Raw genomic sequence first — 23,018 nt, 5'->3', positions numbered from 1 at the left:
GCTTCGTTTCCTGCCAATGACAAGTGGCCAGAGGTCCAGACGACGTAGGTCTCGGGAACTTGCATGCGTTTCGATATTTCTTGCAGGATTTTGAGAGGTTTGGTGCATGTCATTTCTTTTAGGAAATTACGAAACGCTCATTGCGAGGCGGTCATTATTGCGGCATTTTCAGTGCGCCAATATGTGCGCCAGTTTGTCTTTTTCAGACATCTTGTCGTTAGCTTTGCGGCAAAGAGCCAGGAAGTCTTGTATGTATGAGACGTAGGACTCTGTGGGGCTTTGAGCACAGGTTTAATAAGGGCCTTTCATGCTGTGACCGTACGGCCGATGGGGTCGCTGAAAAATTCGCCAAGTTTTTCTTTGAAAGTGTCCCAGCTTGTTAATTTGTCTTCGTGGGTTCGGTACCACACGCATGATGGGGTGCCGCTCAGGTAAAACAAAAATACGACGTTAGCGAGCGTGATCGTTGGATCCCACCTGTTATTAATACCCACACGTTCACACAAGTTGATCCGTTCTTCGACGTCAGTGCCGTCCAAGCCGGAAACCAGACCAGGGTAGCGAGCCTGGAAAAGCGTCCCGACAGGAGCAGTCTGACGAGTTGTAGCCGACGCATGGAAAGCATGGTGGCGAGCTCGATGTAGAGACCGCTACGTAGCTCCGTCGTGACTAAGGGGATCGCAAACCGCCACCATAGTGTCACGTGCGCAGAGACACAAACGAAGGAACTAACTACAATGCATTTACAAGAGCAGCGTAGCCAGAGACCAAGATGGAAGACAGCTCGTGCCGATCCCAGATCCCCGTCTTCACCTTCGTTTGCGCCATGTATCTTGAGCGCCTGTTGTATCGTAGCACTGGATCGTAGCAATGGCCACCTTGCCAGTGCTACTGCCACTTCTTGGGTCGTCTCCAAATCTCCTGCGAGTATCGTGGCAGAGGCCTTTTCTTCGCCTATGGTATTAATTGCTGTTACTACGTAATTGCGAAAGCAGGTATCCTTAGATATCTTGCTGCATCCGTGTACGTTGAGTTAGGGTCCGCAGAGAATTTCTCGCATTTAATTAGTCCATTTTTTTTTATGTAGCAGATGATGCCTTTCGACTTCTTGTGCATGTAATGGCTGCCTCTTCGAAAAAGTAAGGGCTAATCTAATCGACCGCAAGGACTACAATTGTGCCATTGACCCCCGGAGTTTCCGAAAATTCGATGTAGCTAAATAAATTGAACGCCGGTTTCACTAGCTTTCACCTATTTCCTGCTCACAAATGTTTTCTCTTTCTGTTCCTCCTCACTGTCTTCTTCTGCGAGCCGTTTAGATTTTTAAAATAATTTTTTTAACTTCTCGCCGTCCTGTTCACCCTGGATTTATTTTCCTGGTTGTGTGGTCGCTCATTTCATTTTTTACCTTTCTTTCTATCATTCCTTTGCTGTCTGTATCGGTTTTTTATTACTTTTTACTTTCTTGCGAGCCCGTAACGTATCTCAACCCTTTCTTGTGACCCTTTTTCGTTCATATTGGCTACCCATAGTAACATCATTATTTCTTCATTAATATTCCCAGTCTTCATTCCTGTACTCGATAAACGGGTGAGCGAGCATATATTCAGGCAGAAATTGCCTCGCTGGTTCTATTTTTCCCTGTTCACCGGAAATACGTAAACGCTATCAGGAAAGAAAGAATAGGCTGCCCTTTCGTCCTTCTGGTTATGCGCACAGTTTTTGCCTTTTCGCTTGCCACTGTAAGCTTTCTGTGTTCTTTTTCTTTTTGCTTTTTGCACGCCACATCATTCCTATGTGATTTATTTGCGCCTTCTAAATGCCTTATGGTCCTTCGTTGATCCCGTCCTGATTTGCTTCATTTTCAGTCTTCTTAATTCCAGGGTGTAATAATTTCCTCTACGTTTTTTTTTTTTGTCCGTGCAACGAAGTTAAGCATGAGCTGAGTAGTAGCGTTGTCGAAGTAAGTGAATAATACAATTTGTTATGGTACCTTCGCACCCCATTTCTCTAATGATCGGTAGATGGCAGCACTTCCTTGAGTCCATCGGAATATAATAGCAAAAAAGAAACCACTGCCACACTTAGGCGCCTTTTATTCACTGAACGTTTCTTTCCTCCCATGCTTTCAGTGGTCGATCTGGCCATACAAAACATTGACATAAGTTATCCTTGAGGTAATTAATTTTCTGTTTAATTTGAGAACACCGTATTTCCTGTGTATATATTTAAGCCATTCCTTCATTCATATAGACCGTTGTTTCTTTTTTTTTTAAGTTCCAGTTTGCCTGTCTTTTTTTTTTTTTTGCTCACCTCATTCGATTGCATATTTTTCTTTTCGCAGCCAGGGCAAATTTGAGCTGGACAGCCAGCACCTCGAGCTGCATCTGTCCAACAAGCGGTATTTTGCGGCGCCCTCGCCTCTAACTTGTGCGCCGACCGACAGATGGCGGCACATTCTGGAGAGCCCTCGCTGGACCCCTCGAACGCGAGCGCTGCGCCAGCGCCTCTCCTCCACAGTCGATGCGCAGTGCCACCAGGGGCGCCCCGCTTCGTCGGGTCAGTGAGATTCCCTCAGTCTCTTTGCCAGTGCCAGATCAGACGCTCGACCGTTAGCTTATTTCGCGCGCACGGTCCCGCGTGGTTAGTAGGCACGCTGATGAACTCTGTATCCTCTCTATCACGCCGTGTGAACGCCTCTCAGCGTGAATCTTTTCCTTTATTCGAACACTGGGCCTGAATCTTAGTGTCTCAGGTTTAGGTATCACCGTCCTTTCAGCAGGGTAATTCGGAACCGTAAAGATTTAGTAGTTTGAGTGCATATAGCGTACTAACGCGCGATTCACTCAAGCGTCGTAGCACCTTGTCACCGGCCCATATGATGCGTAGGCAACGAGAGGGAAAATGATGGCGTTTCGTGAGATATGCGGGCCGTCTTAGAATAATTACACGTTGATGTATTTTTCTTTCTCCTCCTCAACCATTAAACAGGCCGAAGTTTGAGCAGCTGGCGTGCAGAGCATGCGGCCCGCGTTCGCACCCCCAAATGGAGGCAGGTCATTGTCGTCGTCTCCTACGTGTCGTCTACTCGCCTGTCGAAGTATCGCACCTTCTGCACTGATTTACCATGGATTACGATGTAATGCCTTCGAGAGCGTCGAAGGAGACAGCGGTCGCGAGTGGACCTGCTCCTGGATGCACTCCGGCGGCCGTGAGTAAGCCGTCCTACGCTGCACGTGCTTCGAAAGTGCCGGATAGTCCGGAACGTGTCCGATTCCGCGGTGTTTGTGCAGTTCATTGACTGCAGAGCGCTGCCGAAGACAGCGTGTGGACCAAGACTGCGGCATCTGCGTATGGGGGTGTTTCAACCATTCCCAACTGGGTTTATTGTGCGACACTTGACAACATGGCTGTAGGAGGCTGGCTGGCGGGAGGCACCGAATCAACCCTGCTCCATGCATACCTGGAACCTTCCGGAGATGCGTCCACCACAACGGTGGGCGCAAAGGGAAAATCAAGTCGATCGAATGGCGAGCGGAAAGGTTGTCATCGAGAGGCTTCTTGCAATATTCGCAGATGCAAATCAGCGTGTTGTACGGGCAGAGTGCGCGCATTGACCGACTCACTTAGTGCCATGTGCGCGTCCGTAGCTGCGAGGACACGTTCTTTCTTCGAACGTCCTCCGAGCCTCGAAGCCAGTTCGAACGCAGTTCCAGTGGAGGAGCAGCGTCGGTCATCCTCCCACTGCCATCGACGCCAACATCCGCAGCAACACCAGCAAAAGCGGCGGGACGGCGTCGACTGTGCCGGCGCCAAAGTACCGACGTGCGTGGACGACGGTGTTGGACGGAAGCGGTGTTCGACCAGTGCCGCGTGGATGCCCGCCGTGTGTGCCGGTGTTGTGGCTGTGCTGTGTTACATGAACTCGCTGGATGGAGATTTCGTGCACGACGACATGGTGGCGGTGGTGGGGAACCCAGACGTCACCGGTGAGAACAGACGACACGCGTTGTCCTCCTCCTCGCCGTCGTCGTCGCTTTGGACGAACGATTTCTGGGGCCGACCGATGGCCGACCCCCGGAGCCATAAGTCGTACCGGCCGCTCACAGTGCTCAGTTTCAGGTGAGAACGTTCGCTCAGAAATATCACAAATTATAAAATTTTGCTCGCTTTTGCGCGGTGATGCTTTGAAAGCTGGTGTATAGTAGAACAACGAATCGGCAGTGAGACAACGCTGAGGCGCGACAGTGTTCATGCTGAGACGGTGAGATTCTGTTCTCAAAGGCGAAGAACGGCCTTCTTACCATGTTGTTAGGACAAGAAGTAGCAGCGAAGAATCCTTAATAGAAATACATGTTTTGGTACTTGTGCCACCGGGGAAGCAGGTTCTTGCTGTCGCGATTAGCTTTCTCAATACTTGAATCGTAGTGGATGCGACTTCATAAAAAAAAAAACAATGAACCAACCAGCTTAAGCATTACGTTCCCTCCTACATGTATACACAAGCTTATTAGTGCACTCATTGTGTACGGCATTATATTGTGTAGGTCATTATATACACCTTGTGAATACAAGTATGTCATTGTAAAGCGAAAGTGAAACAATTCAATCAGGAAGCTGACGCATACACGTCCGTGTTACAATACGATATAGTATTGTGAAAGAAAAGGTGAAGTGCTGCAGCTGATTCATTACTGATTTATATTTTTCTGGAACGCGTTTGTTTCCCATATTCATGCCTTACTATTGCCCGGACAGAAGGGTAATGCGCGTATAGTACATTTACCATTTTCAGTAAACAGCTGATAGTCCCATATTCAGTGGAATTACGTAGCAGTTCACTTCTGCGCACCCTAGAAATTGAGTAGACCAAATTATCTCTCTCTCTCTCTCTCTCTCTCTCTCTATATATATATATATATATATATATATATATATATATATATATATAATATTAAAATGCGGCCCATTAAGTTACGCTGCAGTGTATCGCGACGAAGTTAAAGAAATTTCCGAAATGGCAATGTCCCAAATTACTTTTGGTATGACAGTGCCATCAATAGTTTTTTTCTGCTTTGGGCGGTGCTCAATGAGCCGCCGACAATCGGTGGATAAAGTTTGGCGATGCACACAAGCTCTCCGGTTGAAATATTCTCATGCTCACTAGGCCACGGCGATGCGCGAAATTTTCAGATTCTCGCTTTTCATTGTGTTGAAACCCCCCCTCCGCCGGCAGTTTAGTAACAGTGTTGCAAACTACTATGCCCCGGGAACTCGGTGTAGGCGTAGCAGAACCTTCTTCTCCCATATGAATTGCAAATGCGGCTCCGTTTTCTTCGGGCACCAGCGCGGTTCGGTTGGCGTTCGATAGGGCGCTTAACCTTTCGCCTTTGTTCTGCCAGTTTTGTTTCGCAGAGGCGAATAAGTGCTGAAAGAAAGCGCGCTAGGAGAAAAAAACTACCGAAGCGCCCTCTGCCCGCGTAATGACCTCGCACCAGTCGGCCAGTCACGTCAGGCGGGCGGCGTTAGAGGCACTTTACTTTTTTCTGCACGCGTACTGGCAAAATGTTCCGGGAAAAAACTACCTGACGCACGTTTCATTTCTTTTTTTACGTCAGCTCTCTATCAAAACGCTAGAGGCGAGTAAAAGGTGAACGTGTATCAGCGACATCTCGAGTGGAGTTATCGGACTCGCCCGGAAACGAAATATTTCCTAAGATCGACAGTTGGGGCGGCCGAACGTTTGCGGGATGAGGGTTGCTTGGAAAAGCAAGAAAAGTGGAGAAAACAAATAAGCGCCGTTAACGATTTCAGCCGGTAAAAGCCGGTTTCAGCCGCTTTCACTTGCATACAGATAGCAAATCGGGGCCTGTATTTGCAAAAAAGAAAGTTCCTCAGCTAGATACGCATTGAATTGCGTATGCAAGCCAATCGCGACGATGGGGCATATTACCAGTGAGAGCAGCTGCTCAGCGGAAAACAACACTAATGAACCGAAAGCTTTCTGGATTCGAACCCTGAATACCAGGATGTCTGGGAAGGCTTATGACAATTTAAGCGTTTTCTCACATTCCTGTTTTTCAGTCGCTTTGGACGACTTTTCATTCGACCAAAGCAATTCCGTTTTAATCGTGCCTCGATAGCGTTGCGGCCACATGGGAAATATTTCCTTTACTGAAGCAACGAGCATTAGCCCAATATATTCGACGGCTTCACATTAGTCTTGTTATCGCACGTAAATTAGGTGAAGAAGTTAAAACGGTGTTCGGATGAAGCACGGTCTACAACAACCTCTAAAGCCTCATCGCGTACGGAAGTTACGGTCGCTTTTGTGTGATCGGAAACAGCCCTTATGAATTGAGTCTTCATCAGCGATTAAGCATTCATGTTTTAAACAGCACCAAAAAACACCCACAAGGGAGGACACAGGACGAGCACTGTCTTATGTCCGATTAAGCATATCGCATATCACATATCCTACGTGATTAAGCATATCGGTGGCTTTATTTGTCCATAAAACCGGAATACGCCTGTTCCTAAGTTTTTCATTCGACGCCTTCCAGATGTCAAAACTATTGCGTTCTTTACTTTTTAGTCACGAAGCTGGAATTACTTCACAGATTGTGCGTCTTCGCGCGCGTGTCCAGAAGTATGCAGCAGTTGCCAGTGCAACTCATATTGATGGGTGCTTGCGCATGTTCTGTTTCTTCATTGATTACGGAACTCAATTCGCTAACATATTCATTCGTAAATAAGGTCCATTGCTGGCTCGCGAAATGAGTGAATGATACCGTTTGCTGCCACACTATAGTGTGTCTCCTGCACCTACGCACCGCTGCAACTTACAAAGAGATTTAAACTGCTTAGTGAAAAGTGTGCAACGAACTGCATTCTAAAACCCGCTAAAGGTAACGCCAGTACAAAAGTGCCCCTTATCAAAAGATGCAGCAGCAAACAGCGACAACTAGTCAATAACTTGCGCACAGTCCCAACGAACACAGAAAGAACCCGTATACGAAAGTGCTTCGTAAATTCGTCTTCTGTTAATATTTGAATGCTAACCAAGTTTTACATAAAATATAGACAATATTATGAAACACAGGGCAAATGAAGCGGGGACAAAGGTGCAGCACACGGAGGACAAGCCGATGTCGTGAAATGTAAATCTAGGCCTATGTCATAAAGACCTCCAGCTTATAGCGCGGCAAATACGGCACAGGCCGGTTGTCATCCTACCAGTATGGCGGGCATATTGATACGTGTACTTATCTTTATCGGGCGACCACGTTTCGCCGCTTAACAAATGCAATCGCACAGCGCGGGACGCGCCTGCATGTATCCGACGTTTCTGGAAAGTTATCGATGCTTCTACCCGGCTGTCTGTTGTCGCCGAACCTTGTGTTATCTGATTTCATCGCGTAGCGCGAATGGTGTAGAACTTTGTGGAAAGCACGCGGGTCCAAACGATTAGTCTGGAACATTCGACGACTGCTCTATAAAAGCCGACGCGCTTGACCCGATGAGCAGATTTCCGACGATCGCCGAGCGTGTTCGCCGCTATCGTTGCGCTATAAGTGTAGCCTGTTTTGTGGGCACAGGTTCGCCCAATAAAAGTTAGTTTTCTTGTTCACAGTATTGCTACTGTGTTCTTTCTTCAACGTCACCACCACGTGACATCTGGTGGAGGTGCTTGTGCGTTCATGTACCGAACGCCCCCGCAAAGCCGCGATCCAAGCCCGAAGCCCGAGGACAAAACCGACACCGCCCAAGACCAGCGTGCTAGCCGCAGACTGCAAGGCCTGCCCCCAGAGCACGGACATCTTCCTGAGGCGACAAAGAAGATCGTGGTCAAGACAACCTCAATGGCTGCCCCAGCGTCCCCCGTTATCCTACAACAACCCCGGGACCCACCGACCTTCCATGGAGCAGCGACTGAAGACCCGGAATCTTGGCTGGAGACCTACGAGCGAATCGCGACATTCAACAACTGGGACTCCGACGACAAGCTGCGGCATGTCTACTTCGCCTTAGAAGACTCCGCCAGAACGTGGTTTGAGAACAGGGAGTCGACCTTGACTACGTGGGACCTGTTCCGTAGCGGCTTCCTGTGCACCTTTACAAGTGTCGTGCGCAAGGAAAGGGCCGAAGCTATGCTGGACGCCCGAGTGCAGCTACCAAACGAGAACGTTGCCATCTTTACGGAAGAAATGACCCGTTTGTTCCGCCACGCCGACCCGGATATGGCCGAGGAAAAGAAAGTTCGCCTACTCATGCGTGGTGTGAAGGAGGAACTTTTCGCCGGGATGGTAAGAAGCCCACCGAAGACCATCGAAGAGTTTCTTCGTGAGGCGACGAACATCGAGAAGACACTCGAAATGCGGAACCGGCAATTCAACCGCCGTACAAGCTCTACCCCCTACGCAGGAATTCAATCACTGGCCACGGACGATCTGCGCGAGACCATCAGGGCCATTGTGCGCGAAGAACTGCGCAAGGTCTTGCCTTCGTCGCAGCCTCAAGTGGCTTCGATCGCCGACATCGTAAAAGAAGAGGTGCACCGATCGCTTGGAGTTCCTGAGGTGCAACCAGAACCACCGCAGCCTCAGCCGCAAGCGATGAGCTACGCCGCCGTCGCCCGCCGTCAAGGTCCCTTTCCACTACCGCGCCAGGGCCCCGTAACGCCGCAATTCCGTCGACCACCACCGCCGCCGCCAGCACGCCCACCCGTCGCCCAGCGCAGCTACCCGAGGAAGACTGACGTTTGGCGCGCTCCTGACCACCGCCCGCTCTGCTACCACTGCGGAGAGGCAGGTCACGTCTACCGACGATGCCCATACCGGGAGATGGGACTCCGAGGGTTCGCCGTGAACGCGCCGCGACCACAGATTGGCGAACGACCTCGCGATATCGCCGACTACCTCGCCGCCACTCAGTGGAGCCCTCGACGACCGTCCCGTTCGCCGTCACCAGGCCGTTACCTGTCGCCGCAGCGCCGACCATACACTGGCCCAGCCCGGGGCCGGTCTGCGAGCCCATATCCGGAAAACTAAAAGCAGCAACCGATGGAGGTGCGGTTGCTGTTCGTCGAACTGACGAAGATCCTCCGCCGCCGACGAAGACGCCGAAGAAACCATCTCGACGACATAATAACGACACGCCGCCGTCCCGAGGAAGTCGGGAAGCCAAGACTGCACCGACGAAAGACGACTTCACGACGCGACGTACTAGCTTCAATTCAACACGACGCAGCCGTGATCCGACGCCAAGACCCAACTGCAACGCAAGACAAAGAACCACCGACCTCGACGTGCTTCTAGACGGCCACGCAGTCACCGCCTTAATCGACACAGGCGCCGATTTCTCAGTCATGAGTGGACACATCGCCGTCCAGATGAAGAAGGTTAAGACTGCATGGGAAGGCCCTCAAATTCGGACCGCTGGAGGACACCTGATTACGCCGACAGGAATGTGCACGGCAAGAATTACCATTCACGACCGGACTTACCCTGTCACCTTCGTTATCCTCCAACAGTGTTCACGAGACGTCATTCTCGGTATGGACTTCCTGGACCAACACGGCGCAATCATCAACCTGAAGTCGAAGTCAATAACGCTGTCGGAAGATAAAGCGATACCGCCGGAGAGCCCTCGTAGTCACCACGCCTTGAATGTGCTCGAAGACCAAGTGAGCATCCCGCCCCGCTCCAGCATTGTTATCTCGGTCGGCACCGAAATACCCGCTGACGTAGAAGGCGTCATCGAAGGCGACCAACGTCTACTGCTAGACCGTGAAATTTGCGTCGCAAGAGGGATCGCTCGACTGCATGGAGGGAAAACTGAAGTGTTGCTGACAAACTTCAGCCAGGAGTTCAAGCACCTCAACAAGGGCACGACGATCGCGTACATCGAGGAAATTCTGGAAACAAGTAATGCGTTTGTCCTCTCGGATTCCGCCGCATCTACCCCGACGACCATGGTTCCCGAACCAGACTACGACATTAATCCAAGTCTCCCAGTGATTAAGCAACAGCAGCTCAGAAGTCTGCTCCGACGATACAAAAGCTGCTTTTCGACGACATCGAGGATTCGACAAACACCAGTCGCCAAGCATCGCATAATCACCGAGGAGTACGCTCGACCACTCCGCCAAAGCCCTTACCGAGTTTCGCCGCGAGAACGCGAAGCTATAAGAGAACAAGTCGACGAAATGCTGCGCGACGACATCATCCAGCCGTCGAAAAGCCCATGGGCATCCCCTGTTGTCCTGGTGAAGAAAAAGGACGGAACCCTACGTTTCTGCGTCGATTATCGTCGTCTGAACAAGATCACGAAGAAGGACGTATACCCCCTTCCACGGATAGACGACGCATTGGATCGGCTCTGCAACGCTAAGTATTTCTCCTCGATGGACCTCAAGTCTGGCTATTGGCAAATAGAAGTCGACGAAAGAGATCGCGAAAAGACCGCCTTCATCACCCCAGACGGCCTCTACGAGTTCAAGGTTATGCCATTTGGACTGTGCTCGGCGCCTGCAACGTTCCAGCGCGTGATGGACACGGTTTTAGTGGGATTGAAATGGCAGACCTGTCTCGTTTACTTGGATGACGTCGTTGTATTCGCCGGAAATTTCGACGATCACCTTAGGCGGCTTGCCACAGTACTAGAGGCCATCAAGTCATCAGGGCTCACTCTGAAGCCAGAAAAATGCCGCTTCGCTTACGACGAGCTTCTGTTCCTAGGCCACGTCATCAGTAAATCCGGAGTACGCCCCGACCCCCAGAAAACAGCTGCCATCGCAAAGTTCCCGCAGCCCACCGACAAGAAGGCAGTGCGTAGATTCCTTGGCATGTGTGCCTACTACAGGCGCTTTGTCAAGGACTTTTCACGCATCGCCGAGCCGTTGACACGTCTAACTAAATGTGATGTTGAGTTCAAGTGGGAAACGCCGCAGGCCGACGCATTTGAAGAACTCAAACGACGCATGCAGTCGCCGCCGGTACTTGCGCACTTCGACGAGTACGCCGACACAGAAATCCATACTGACGCCAGTAGCCTAGGCCTCGGTGCCGTTCTAGTCCAGAGGAGAAACGGAGTCGAACAGGTGATAGCTTACGCTAGCCGGTCGCTGTCAAAAGCGGAAGGCAACTATTCTACAACCGAAAAGGAATGCCTCGCCATCGTTTGGGCTACAGCTAAATTTCGCCCTTATCTTTATGGCAGGCCATTCAAAGTCGTCAGTGACCATCACGCGTTGTGTTGGCTAGCGAGTATAAAGGATCCTTCAGGACGACTGGCACGGTGGAGCCTCAGACTACAAGAATACGACATCACTGTAACCTACAAGTCAGGACGAAAACACTCCGATGCCGATTGCCTATCACGCGCCCCCATTGACCCGCCGCCGCAAGATGACGAAGATGACGCCTTCCTTGGCATGATAAGCGCGGAAGACTTCGCTGAACAGCAACGGGCAGACCCGGAGCTAAAAGGCCTGGTGGAATATTTGGAAGGGCACACCGACGTTGTCCCCAGGGCATTTAAGCGCGGATTATCTTCCTTCACGCTTCAAAACAATCTCCTCGTGAAGAAGAACTTTTCACCAGTCCGCGCCAACTACCTTCTTGTTGTCCCGTCAGGACTTCGTCCAGAAGTATTGCACGCCCTACATGACGATCCGACCGCTGGACACCTCGGTTTTTCCCGGACACTGTCGAGGATACAAGAAAAGTATTATTGGCCGCGCCTGACCGCCGACGTCGCCCGTTATGTCAGAACATGCCGAGACTGTCAGCGACGCAAGACACCGCCGACAAGGCCAGCCGGATTACTACAGCCAATCGAGCCTCCTTCCCGACCATTCCAGCAGATCGGGATGGACTTGCTGGGACCCTTTCCGACGTCAACAACCGGAAATAAGTGGATCGTCGTGGCGACAGACTACCTCACCCGCTTCGCTGAAACTAAAGCACTGCCGAAAGGTAGCGCAGCCGAAGTGGCGAAATTCTTTGTCGAAAACATCCTGCTTCGACATGGCGCCCCAGAAGTCCTCATCACCGACAGAGCAACGGCCTTTACAGCGGAGCTCACCCAAGCCATTCTGAAATACAGTCAGACAAGGCACAGGAGAACCACGGCCTACCACCCGCAGACGAATGGTCTTACGGAGCGGCTGAATAAGACCCTCGCCGACATGCTAGCGATGTACGTCGACGTCGAACACAAGACCTGGGATGCCGTCCTGCCGTACGTAACATTCGCTTACAACACGGCGGTGCAAGAAACAACACAGATCACGCCGTTTAAGCTGGTTTACGGCAGGAACCCGACAACGACGCTCGACGCCATGCTGCCCCACGTCACTGACGAAGAGAATGTTGACGTCGCTAGCTATCTCCAGCGAGCCGAAGAAGCCCGACAGCTCGCCCGCCTACGGATCAAGAACCAACAGAGGACCGACAGCCGACACTACAACCTCCGACGACGCTTTGTTGAGTACCAGCCCGGCGACCGTGTTTGGGTTTGGACCCCGATACGCCGACGAGGACTCAGTGAGAAACTACTCCGACGCTATTTCGGACCCTACAAGGTCATCCGACGTATTGGCGCTCTGGACTATGAGGTCGTGCCAGACGGCATCTCGCATTCACAGCGGCGCCGCGCACGATCTGAAGTGGTCCACGTGGTGCGCCTTAAACCCTTTTACGGACGCTGACGAACTTCGTCATTTTGTTCTTTTCTTTGCTACGAGTGCTTTTGTTTATTACCTTCGTTTGTTTGCAGCATCGGGTCGATGCTTTTTAAGAGGGGGGTATTGATACGTGTACTTATCTTTATCGGGCGACCACGTTTCGCCGCTTAACAAATGCAATCGCACAGCGCGGGACGCGCCTGCATGTATCCGACGTTTCTGGAAAGTTATCGATGCTTCTACCCGGCTGTCTGTTGTCGCCGAACCTTGTGTTATCTGATTTCATCGCGTAGCGCGAATGGTGTAGAACTTTGTGGAAAGCACGCGGGTCCAAACGATTAGTCTGGAACATTCGACGACTGCTCTATAAAAGCCGACGCGCTTGACCCGATGAGCAGATTTCCGACGATCGCCGAGCGTGTTCGCCGCTATCGTTGCGCTATAAGTGTAGCCTGTTTTGTGGGCACAGGTTCGCCCAATAAAAGTTAGTTTTCTTGTTCACAGTATTGCTACTGTGTTCTTTCTTCAACGTCACCACCACGTGACAATATTATCGAAATCACGTTAGGGGAGGCAGCCTACCCACGACAAGCGTTTCTTACGGCGACAAATACGGCTTCTTGATGAGATACCACGCACGCTCTACATCCACATTATAAGCAGAGTGTAGTCGCTCATGTGTACGGGAAAACCATTTGTATGTATGCACCTTTGGATATATACGTGTATACCTTATTTTATTTAATGCGGTATACGTATTATACGGTATACGGCATGCGCAGTAATGCGGTATATATGTATATACCGTATTATTTGTATATATGGAGCTTTTTACAGATGATCAAGCAAGTGTTTCTCAGATACTTCTGTCGGGTCAAAATACAGCGAAAGATTGCATTTTACTTGAAATCTATACATACTTTTCGTAATGAGGGTCTCAGAAGAAATAGTTGAACATAAGCTTTTGCCATGGCTTTCGCTCATGCGTGCAAAAAAAAAAAAAAAAAAGGCATCGATAGAAAAAAAGAAACGTGTTCTTTCTGCGGAAAATATGGATTTCTAATGAGAGGCATACGATGGTCCGGACCTGTTGGCGAAACATTGCCGACGACATGCAAAGCAGTGACAGGCACTCTTTGGTTCAAAATATAAAGCGCCATTACAAAAAAAAAAAGATTGCGGTTAACCACGCTACAGTTGACAATGAAAGTTACACTGAGTCAGGTGACGATTGCTACTGCCTCACCAAAATTCAATGGTTGCTTTTTCGCTGACGCATCGAAGATGGTGTTAAGAGTTCGCGTGCAAGAAACAAACCAAAGAAAAAGACTGTTTGCAGTTCTTCCGTTCAAATACTAGCACTGCCGGGTTTACGCATACTCGTCTGCTGCTCTTCTATATTAAATGTACAGCAACGGTTACGGATCTTAAGAACGTTCATAAAAAGCCGCGTGTCAACATACCGCGACAGAATAAACAATGCAGTCGGCTGTAATAAATTATTCGTGAATCAACGTCCGTCCCCTCTATCACTTGACCCTTGTCCCCTAAAGCCACGAGGTCACGCTCTTCTACAATTGTTTCATCCGAATACCAAAATAAAGCGAAGAAGCAAGTTCCCTTGCGTAGACCATTTCCTTAATGGCTTATACCGAACGCCGACACAATTGACCGCAACTGAGTGCGATATTGGCGGGCCATTGCTCCCTGCGTGTAGCGCTATGTATAGGTTGCACAAAGTGGCGGCTCATTGAAGTAATTTAGAGAGCGTTCCTGTTCTTCGGTAAACTTCACTCGCTGGACGAAATTTCTGGGGCAGTAGAGGCTACAATGGATCTGCGCGTAAAGATAAACGGTATTTCTCAATGTCTTCAAGATCTTGCGAGGATTACAGGACACTCTGAAGTGGTTCCTCTGAGGCGGAGACGACCTCTTATCGATTTTAAAGCGACGTGATAAAAAAAAAGAAAAAGAAACACGCAACTATTCTAAGTCGAACAAAAGCAGACCTTCGCACTTTTGTGAGTGCGCCCCTGCCTTTACTTCAAATAGTTTTCGGTTTTACTTCTCATTTTCTGTTTTTACCTTAAAAGTCAAACGCAAGGCCCTCTTGTCAGATTCTCTGCTAGCGTCGGGAACAGGAACGTCCGAGGCGCTGTTTTGCTTTTTTTTTAAGCAATCAGAGCAAGGGAAGAATTTGTCGCATTTTGCTCCGCACATCCGGATCGGCTATAGAACGCTGGATTCATCTATTGCTAAACAGAACAAGACACTTTGTACCGACGTGGGAGCGGCTCGCATCAGTCCCAGACTGATCCCACAGGACCTAAATAGAGTTATTCATACCATACCATACTGAGGTTGGCTATGGCTTTACATCGCCAGCAGCGTCGCCTTAGTTTACTCTGTTTTAAGCACTGTTCTCCAACTCACTGTAATTTCGCTCCGTTGGCCCGAGCTCTCTTTATTTACGAGGGGGCGTGTACTTGCCCCGTATGCTTTAACATAACCTCGTTTCCCATCCTTGGTGGACACTGTTTTCGGCGCGGCTGTCACAGTGACAGTAAATCAAGCGAAGGCGAGGCGTATTTTGTTATATTAGTCGCGTAGTTGGATGAGGGTTGCCTTACAGAAATCAAGAGAAGGAAGGTGTCCCTGCTTCGCAGAGCCTCTTTGAGACAGTTCACCGTTGCTGGGTTCCGACACTAAATATTGACACGTGTACTTATCTTTATCGGGCAACCACGTTTCGCCGCTTAAAAACTGTAATCACACAGCGAGGGACGCGCCTGCATGTATCCGACGTTTCTGGAAAGTTATCGACGCTTCTATCGGCGTGTCTGTTGTCGCCGAACCTTGTGTTATCAGATTTCATCGCGTGACACGAATGTTGTAGAACTTTGTGGAAGACACGCGGGTTCGCAGGCTCATACCCCCTCCCACGGATAGACGACGCATTAGATCGGCTCTGCAATGCTAAATACTTCTCATCGATGGACCTCAAGTGTGGCTACTGGCAAATAGAAGTCGACGAAAGGGATCGCGAAAAGACCGCCTTCATCACGCCAGACGGCCTCTATGAATTCAAGGTTATGCCATTTGCACTGTGCTCGGCGCCTGCAACGTTCCAGCGCGTGATGGACACGGTTTTAGCAGGATTGAAGTGGCAGACCTGTCTTGTTTACTTGGATGACGTCGTCGTCTTCGCCGGAAATTTCGACGATCACCTTAAGCGGCTTGCGACAGTATTAGAGGCCATCAAGTCATCAGGGCTCACCCTGAAGCCGGAAAAGTGTCACTTCGCTTACGATGAGCTTCTATTCCTAGGCCATGTCATCAGCAAATCTGGAGTGCGCCCCGACCCGCAGAAGACAGCTGCCATCGCAAAGTTCCCGCAGCCAATCGACAAGAAGGCAGTGCGCAGATTCCTTGGCATGTGTGCCTACTATAGGCGCTTTGTCAAGGACTTTTCGCGCATCGCGGAGCCGCTAACACATCTAACGAAATCTGATGTCGAGTTCAATTGGGAAACGCCGCAGGCCGACGCATTTCAAGAACTCAAACGACGCATGCAGTCGCCGCCGGTACTTGCACACTTCGACGAGGACGCCGATACTGAAATCCACACTGACGCCAGTAGCCTAGGCCTCGGTGCCGTCCTAGTCCAGAGGAAAGAAGGACTTGAACGGGTGATATCGTATGCTAGCCGGTCGCTGTCAAAAGCGGAAAGCAATTATTCTACGACTGAAAAGGAATGCCTCGCCATCATTTGGGCTACAGCTAAATTCCGCCCTTACCTCTATGGCAGGCCATTCAAAGTCGTCAGCGACCACCACGCGTTGTGTTGGCTAGCTAACTTAAAGGACCCTTCAGGACGGCTGGCGCGGTGGAGCCTCAGACTACAAGAATATGACGTAACGGTAATATACAAGTCCGGAAGAAAACACTCCGACGCCGACTGCTTATCACGCGCCCCAATCGATCCCCCGCCGCAAGACGACGTGGACGACGATGCCTTCCTTGGGATAATAAGCGCGGAAGACTTCACTAAACAGCAACGAGCAGACCCGGAGCTAAAAGGCCTCGTCGAGTATTTGAAAGGGAACACCGACGTTGTCCCTAGGGCATTTAAGCGCGTGTTGTCTTCGTTCACGCTACGAAACAACCTGCTCGTGAAGAAGAACTTCTCACCAGTCCACGCCAGCTACCTTCTTGTGGTGCCGTCAGTGCTCCGTCCAGAAATACTGCACGCCCTACACGACGATCCAACCGCTGGGCACCTCGGATTCTCCCGGACGCTGTCGAGGATACAGGAAAAGTATTACTGGCCGCGTCTGACCGCCGACGTCGCCCGTTACGTCAAGACATGCAGAGACTGTCAACGACGCAAGACACCACCGACAAGGCCAGCAGGATTACTACAGCCGATCGAACCTCCTCGTCGACCATTCCAGCAGATCGGGATGGATTTGTTGGGGCCGTTTCCGATGTCAACATCCAGGAATAAGTGGATCATCGTGGCGACGGACTATCTCACCCGCTTTGCTGAAACCAAAGCTCTACCAAAAGGCAGCGCAGCCGAAGTGACGAAATTTTTCGTCGAGAACATCCTGCTGCGACATGGTGCCCCAGAAGTCCTCATCACCGACAGAGGAACGGCTTTTACAGCAGACCTCACCGAAGGCATTCTGCAGTACAGCCAGACGAGCCACAGGAGGACAACTGCCTACCATCCGCAGACGAATGGTCTCACGGAGCGCCTGAACAAGACCCTCGCCGACATGCTAGCAATGTACGTCGACGTCGAGCACAAGACGTGGGACGCGGTCCTGCCGTATGTCACCTTCGCCTACAACACGGCGGTGCAAGAAACAACACAGATCACGCCGTTTAAGCTGGTTTACGGCAGGAACCCGACGACGACGCTTGACGCCATGCTGCCGCACGTAACTGACGAAGAGAATGTTGACGTCGCTAGCTATCTCCAGCGCGCCGAAGAAGCCCGACAGCTCGCCCGCCTACGGATCAAGACCCAGCAGCGTACCGACAGCAGACACTACAACCTCCGACGACGCTTCGTCGAGTACCAGCCCGGCGACCGTGTTTGGGTATGGACCCCGATACGCCGGCGAGGACTTAGTGAGAAGCTGCTGCGACGCTATTTCGGACCCTACAAGGTCATCCGACGTATTGGCGCACTAGACTATGAGGTCGTGCCAGACGGCATTTCGCACTCACAGCGGCGCCGCGCACGATCTGAAGTGGTCCACGTGGTCCGCCTTAAACCATTTTACGGACGCTGATGAACTTCCTTAGTTTGTTGTTTTCTTTGCTACGAGTGCTTTTCTTTGTTACTTTCGTTTGTTAGCAGCATCGGGTCGATGCTTTTTAAGAGGGGGGTAATGACACGTGTACTTATCTTTATCGGGCAACCACGTTTCGCCGCTTAAAAACTGTAATCAGACAGCGAGGGACGCGCCTGCATGTATCCGACGTTTCTGGAAAGTTATCGACGCTTCTATCGGCGTGTCTGTTGTCGCCGAACCTTGTGTTATCAGATTTCATCGCGTGACACGAATGTTGTAGAACTTTGTGGAAGACACGCGGGTCCCATCAGTTAATCTGGAACATTCGACGACTGATCTATAAAAGCCGACGCGCTTGACCCGCTAATCAGTTTTCCGACGATCGCCGACCGTGTTCGCAGCTATCGTTGTGCTATAAGTGTAGCCTGTTTTGTGGGCACAGGTTCGCCCAATAAAAGCTAGTTTTGTATTCCACCGTATTGCTTCTTTCTTTACCGTCACTACCACGTGACAATATGGTTCATGCCCTCTTTTTTTTTTGCCCATTAGTGAGAGCGTCAGAGTGTTCGGCGGTTGAAAACGCAGAAAAATAAATCAGCTTTGTTCCGTGCCTTGACCTTTACCGAGAAGTGTGCAGTTGAAGAATGAAGCCCTTTTCCATCTGCAGAAAGGGGATTTCGGGACAAAAAAAAAAATGTTGGAGGACGATTAAGTTTCGCCTTTAAGAATGGAACACGACGGCATTCAAAGATTCCTGACTGCTTCTCACGCTTCCGGGCAACTGCAGCTTGTACGTAACCGTAATTTCTTGCCGGGAAACGCTGGCGACAAAATCTATGCACGAAGGCGAGCTTTCTGGCAAAAACCCGCCATCTTGCATAGGCCACTCTTCTGTTATCCCTTTGTCCGTGTCTTTTTTTTTTTTTCAAGGCATTTGTTTGTGGGCTGGCATTCCCAAAATACCGAGGAAGAAGTTTGTAAAGAATGTAAGAACAGGGTGCGGGCAACATTAGCGATAGAAGAACTTTAGTGCCGTATAGAATATTCGTGGTTCGGGGTGAAGTTTCTCGGCCGCCGACGCCTATGCCGGCCCTGGACTTTATGCGACACGGGACCCTTAACGCTATGGCGTTAAAAGGTAACCACCTGACGGGGTCTTGGCGCCCCACTAGTTTCCTCCGTGCAGCAATACACAAAGTATTTTCATTTCAGCAGACGAAGAAAGTTCTTAGTAGCTTGTAGCTTTTGCGATGCATTGAAAACACACCGTGTCGTTAAGGACAGTAATGCATATTATGCGCTCCATATTGCTTAGGTGCAAGTTATTAGCACTAAATCGCCGTCTATAAAGCAACGCACAAAGTGTAGTTAAAGAAAACCGCGATATATGCATGGAAATACAATGCCAATATATTATAAAAACAGATTTCCGAAAGCAAAATTTTAGTGCTAGCGTAGTTCATTGTCACTTGATTTTTTTACTGAGGCATATATTTCACGCCAACAAATGAATTCACTCTCACCATGGGACCAACAAATACTAGAGAATTCAGCCCGGTGGTCATTTCACGCATTTTGTTATCACTCTTTGAAGCGTTCGGTAAGCGTTGTCCCCGAAGGTTATGTGTTTGTAACCAATGAGAAATGTTTACAGGGTCTGCATTTCATTCATATCTTATCAGCAAAACCAAAGCTAATCAATGCTGAAGCTTATCATCGGAACAGTCAGTGAGATATAACGGTTCTCTCCGCAACTTCTAATTCTGCACGTTAACTGCCCGAAGCGAGGAACTGTAGAAAGAAACACTCGGCAGCAGAGTAAAGAGAGAGAGAGAGAGAGAAAACTAAATATTTTGTGGTGTTATACGTGCTAAAACCATGATCTTATACGAGCCACTCTGCAGTGGCGGACTCCTGGAAAAAATCTGCCCGCCTGGAGTTCTCTAACGTTCGCCTATTGCACCGTACACGAACATTTTCGCATGTCGCTGCTATCTGAATACGGCCGTCGCGTGACCTCGAGCAACCTGCGTCCCCATGCTGAACAGAGCAGTGACCAGAATAAACAGATATTTCAAGAAGCCCACTCAAGTAAGCAAACGTATTTCTAAATTCTTACCAATGTCAGGTATAGGAGGTGAAAAAATCCTGCAGGGTCACATCATGCTGCACCGAATTATGCAAACAGCGTGTGTAGCCCTACAGAAAGGTCATCGGCTACGGTCTGACTGTCGTGCCTCTAGGACTCTTTCTATACGCACGCGAACGACCTCACGCGAAGCAAAGTCCCTTTCCAAGGGCGTGGTTGCCGGCAGCCGCGGCAAAAATATGAAAGGAAAAAAAAAAAAGAAAAACCTAAGAAACTCACTCAATTGTGCACCTCAGCGGCGTCTGGTAACGAGATGGAAGCCATATTACCCGTTAGGTAAAATTGTGTACAGTGATGGACTCCGCGGTTCGCATCAGTAACTCGGGAGTAAAATGCCACATACCCTTTGCACGCAAGTTCACGTGCACGCTTATTGATCGGTGCCAGGGCTGTTCCCTGCTGCAGGAAGAATCTGCGAACGTACGTAGGTCCGAAAGTGGAAACTGTCTGGTGCAGCACCGCACAGCTTTTCAGGGATGACTAGCAAATGTTCGGTAGCGGCGATGGTAGGTTGCACAACATGAGGGATGGGCAACAATGGGAGGAGGCGCAACAAGACGTATGGGCCAAAAGTTAATAAATATAAACATCCCACTACGTATTTGCACCTCCTATATGCCTACTGCTATACAATTTTAGACCGCATACGAAGCCCCGAATAAGAGAGTGTAAATATACAGAAGTCTTCTATGACAAAAAAAAAGAAAAAAAAAACTGACGTTTGAAATACGAGCGGAAGCGTCATGAACAGCTCGCAAGAATGGCCGTTTCTAATTTCGAAACTATAAAAAAAGGGGCGCCATTGCCTTTTTCCGGAAGTGACACATGACCTAACGCGCGCGGGTCCTCGGCATGACCTCCGAGATAACGCGGTGGTCGCACGGCTGCGCGCCGTGCGGTGAGTGATCTCGGAGGTTTCGCGCTGGGACTTGCGTCCTAGCAACAATTACCAGATGCTCGCATCGTATGCTTCCGTGCTGTCTAAAGTGTGGTAACGAAAAAACTAGGCAATTAGCCCAGTGACTTGAGCCGAGATTCATTCACTGGTAACTCAATCATAACAAATTTAGCCTAAATAAAATGTCGTTGCGGTTGGCATTTAATCCACTCAATTCTTCAATGACTAGTTTTCGAATGAACGGCAATAGGAGTGCTATTTGATTTCAGTTCATTGGTGGGAATCTAATGCAGCGAGATTATACGGCTTTTTCTAAAACTCGATGCGTACCTTTACTGGACGGGAAATGTATTTCGCTAGAACAGAAGCTTGGGCTTGTTGATTTTCCATCCTGGTGTTAACAGCGCAAAACGTAGATTGTGGTGTCTTCTTCTCGTCTCGTGTCCCGTCTACATTTTGCGCTGTTAACACCTTGATGGGCAATGCAGCAACTGGCGTAAAACCTGCAATAGAACAGAAAGCTCTTACAAGATCTCATTCTTCTATTCGCTTTTCTTTGTTTTCTTTTATATTGCTGGAATTTGTGTGGTACTGTGTGTTATTTTGTATAGTATATTGTAGGCTAGTCTGGCGATCCTTTGAAATACAACTAAATTGCAGGTCACTAGTCTATATTCATTAGTGTTATCACTTGCTGTGTATTGAAGTACCTAGCGCCAATTTACACTTGACGCGAACTCTGCGTTAACGCTTTCGGACCTATTACCTGCTATATTGATATGGTATCTCTTTTATTTTATATGTGTCTTTTTTAGCCGGCCTATCTATGTTATGTACTGTCTCCGTCCTTTTTTTTTTGTTCTCGTTTTTTTTAGCCAGGCAATTTTTATAAGTACTATATGCCTAAGGAGAAATAGGAGTGGGCATCATGCATGCTGTCAACCTCTCCTAAACATGCTTGTAATAATTTAAAAAAAATTAAAGCTTTGCGAGCTCGGGCTCACTTGTGCACAGAAAAAATAAAAGAAACGGAAAGGTTGCAGAACTTTTGAGAAAGGTACCGAAACACTCAGTGATGCTTTCATTTAAGTGGTATATCAAATGGCTCTGAAAAAGACGCCTTGTTGTTGAGTTTATGCATTCATTATATTCTTTCTTTCTCTTTTGTTGAGGCAGCGACAATTTCATTTAGATTGACTGAGATTGCTTTATTTGACCATATTGGCACATCAGTACGTAACAAAAATGTACCAAACTGGTGAGGATAGCGGGAAAGAAAAGCTGCATGTTAGCAGCCTGACTAGCCCCGCCATCCCCTGATTAGAAAGGCAGCAACGGAAACAAGCTCACACAGAACAGTTCGAAACAATTTTCACGTTTCAAAGTACAAAAACATTCACGACGTCATAGCTAAAACAACATTTTTCGATAAGGCCTATGCACAAGAAGTCATTCGTAATAATTCCTAATCATCAATACAATACAGATAATCATCCATACAATTGATAATACATTGTTCGACAGGGGAACGCGTGTACACAACAGAGCAATGTGTATCTACGCGATAGCGCGACCAGCGTCTCGTACTTGGATTAAACTACATTTCTGGAAGATTCTCCCTTTTTGTAAATTTGAATTTTGCGTGCTCTCTACAATAACCATACAATGATCCGGTAACCTCAGTAAAGTTGTCTACACTAAAACGAAAACAAAAGAAAGGTAACACCATATTTCGAAATTATGACGAAATGGCGTTTCCCAGGCCACCTTGATTGTGGCCTGCAGCGGTTCGAAAATTCCGCTTTGTTTCGTTTTACTTCGAGGTGGCCCTTTTAAGGGAAACATTTATTCCATTGCTCAGAGACTAGCAGTCAGTTTATAAGTATACAAATCTCATTAGCATGAGATATGAAGCCAGACTTTGCTCTTGCCTTTAACGCACATTCAGACACTGTATGGCTGCAGAAGTCTACATGG

General features: G+C 49.0%; 1 protein-coding gene across 1 annotated transcript in view; it reads left to right on the top strand.

Annotated features, from left to right (window-relative positions):
- Positions 1–1,922: 1,922 nt before the first annotated feature.
- Positions 1,923–23,018, top strand: part of LOC126518358 (protein O-mannosyl-transferase TMTC1-like) — a 120,058-nt gene continuing 98,962 nt past the window's right edge. The window contains exon 1 of the mRNA XM_050168214.3: positions 1,923–4,122. Coding sequence (XP_050024171.3) covers positions 3,407–4,122 — 716 coding nt within the window. The 5' untranslated portion in view covers positions 1,923–3,406. The remainder of the gene's footprint in view (positions 4,123–23,018) is intronic.

Source organism: Dermacentor andersoni, chromosome 11 (assembly GCF_023375885.2).
Source record: "Dermacentor andersoni chromosome 11, qqDerAnde1_hic_scaffold, whole genome shotgun sequence".
NCBI classification, from domain to species: domain Eukaryota; kingdom Metazoa; phylum Arthropoda; class Arachnida; order Ixodida; family Ixodidae; genus Dermacentor; species Dermacentor andersoni.
Note: the sequence above shows the minus strand (reverse complement) of the source record. Positions and strands in the feature narration are given on the sequence as shown.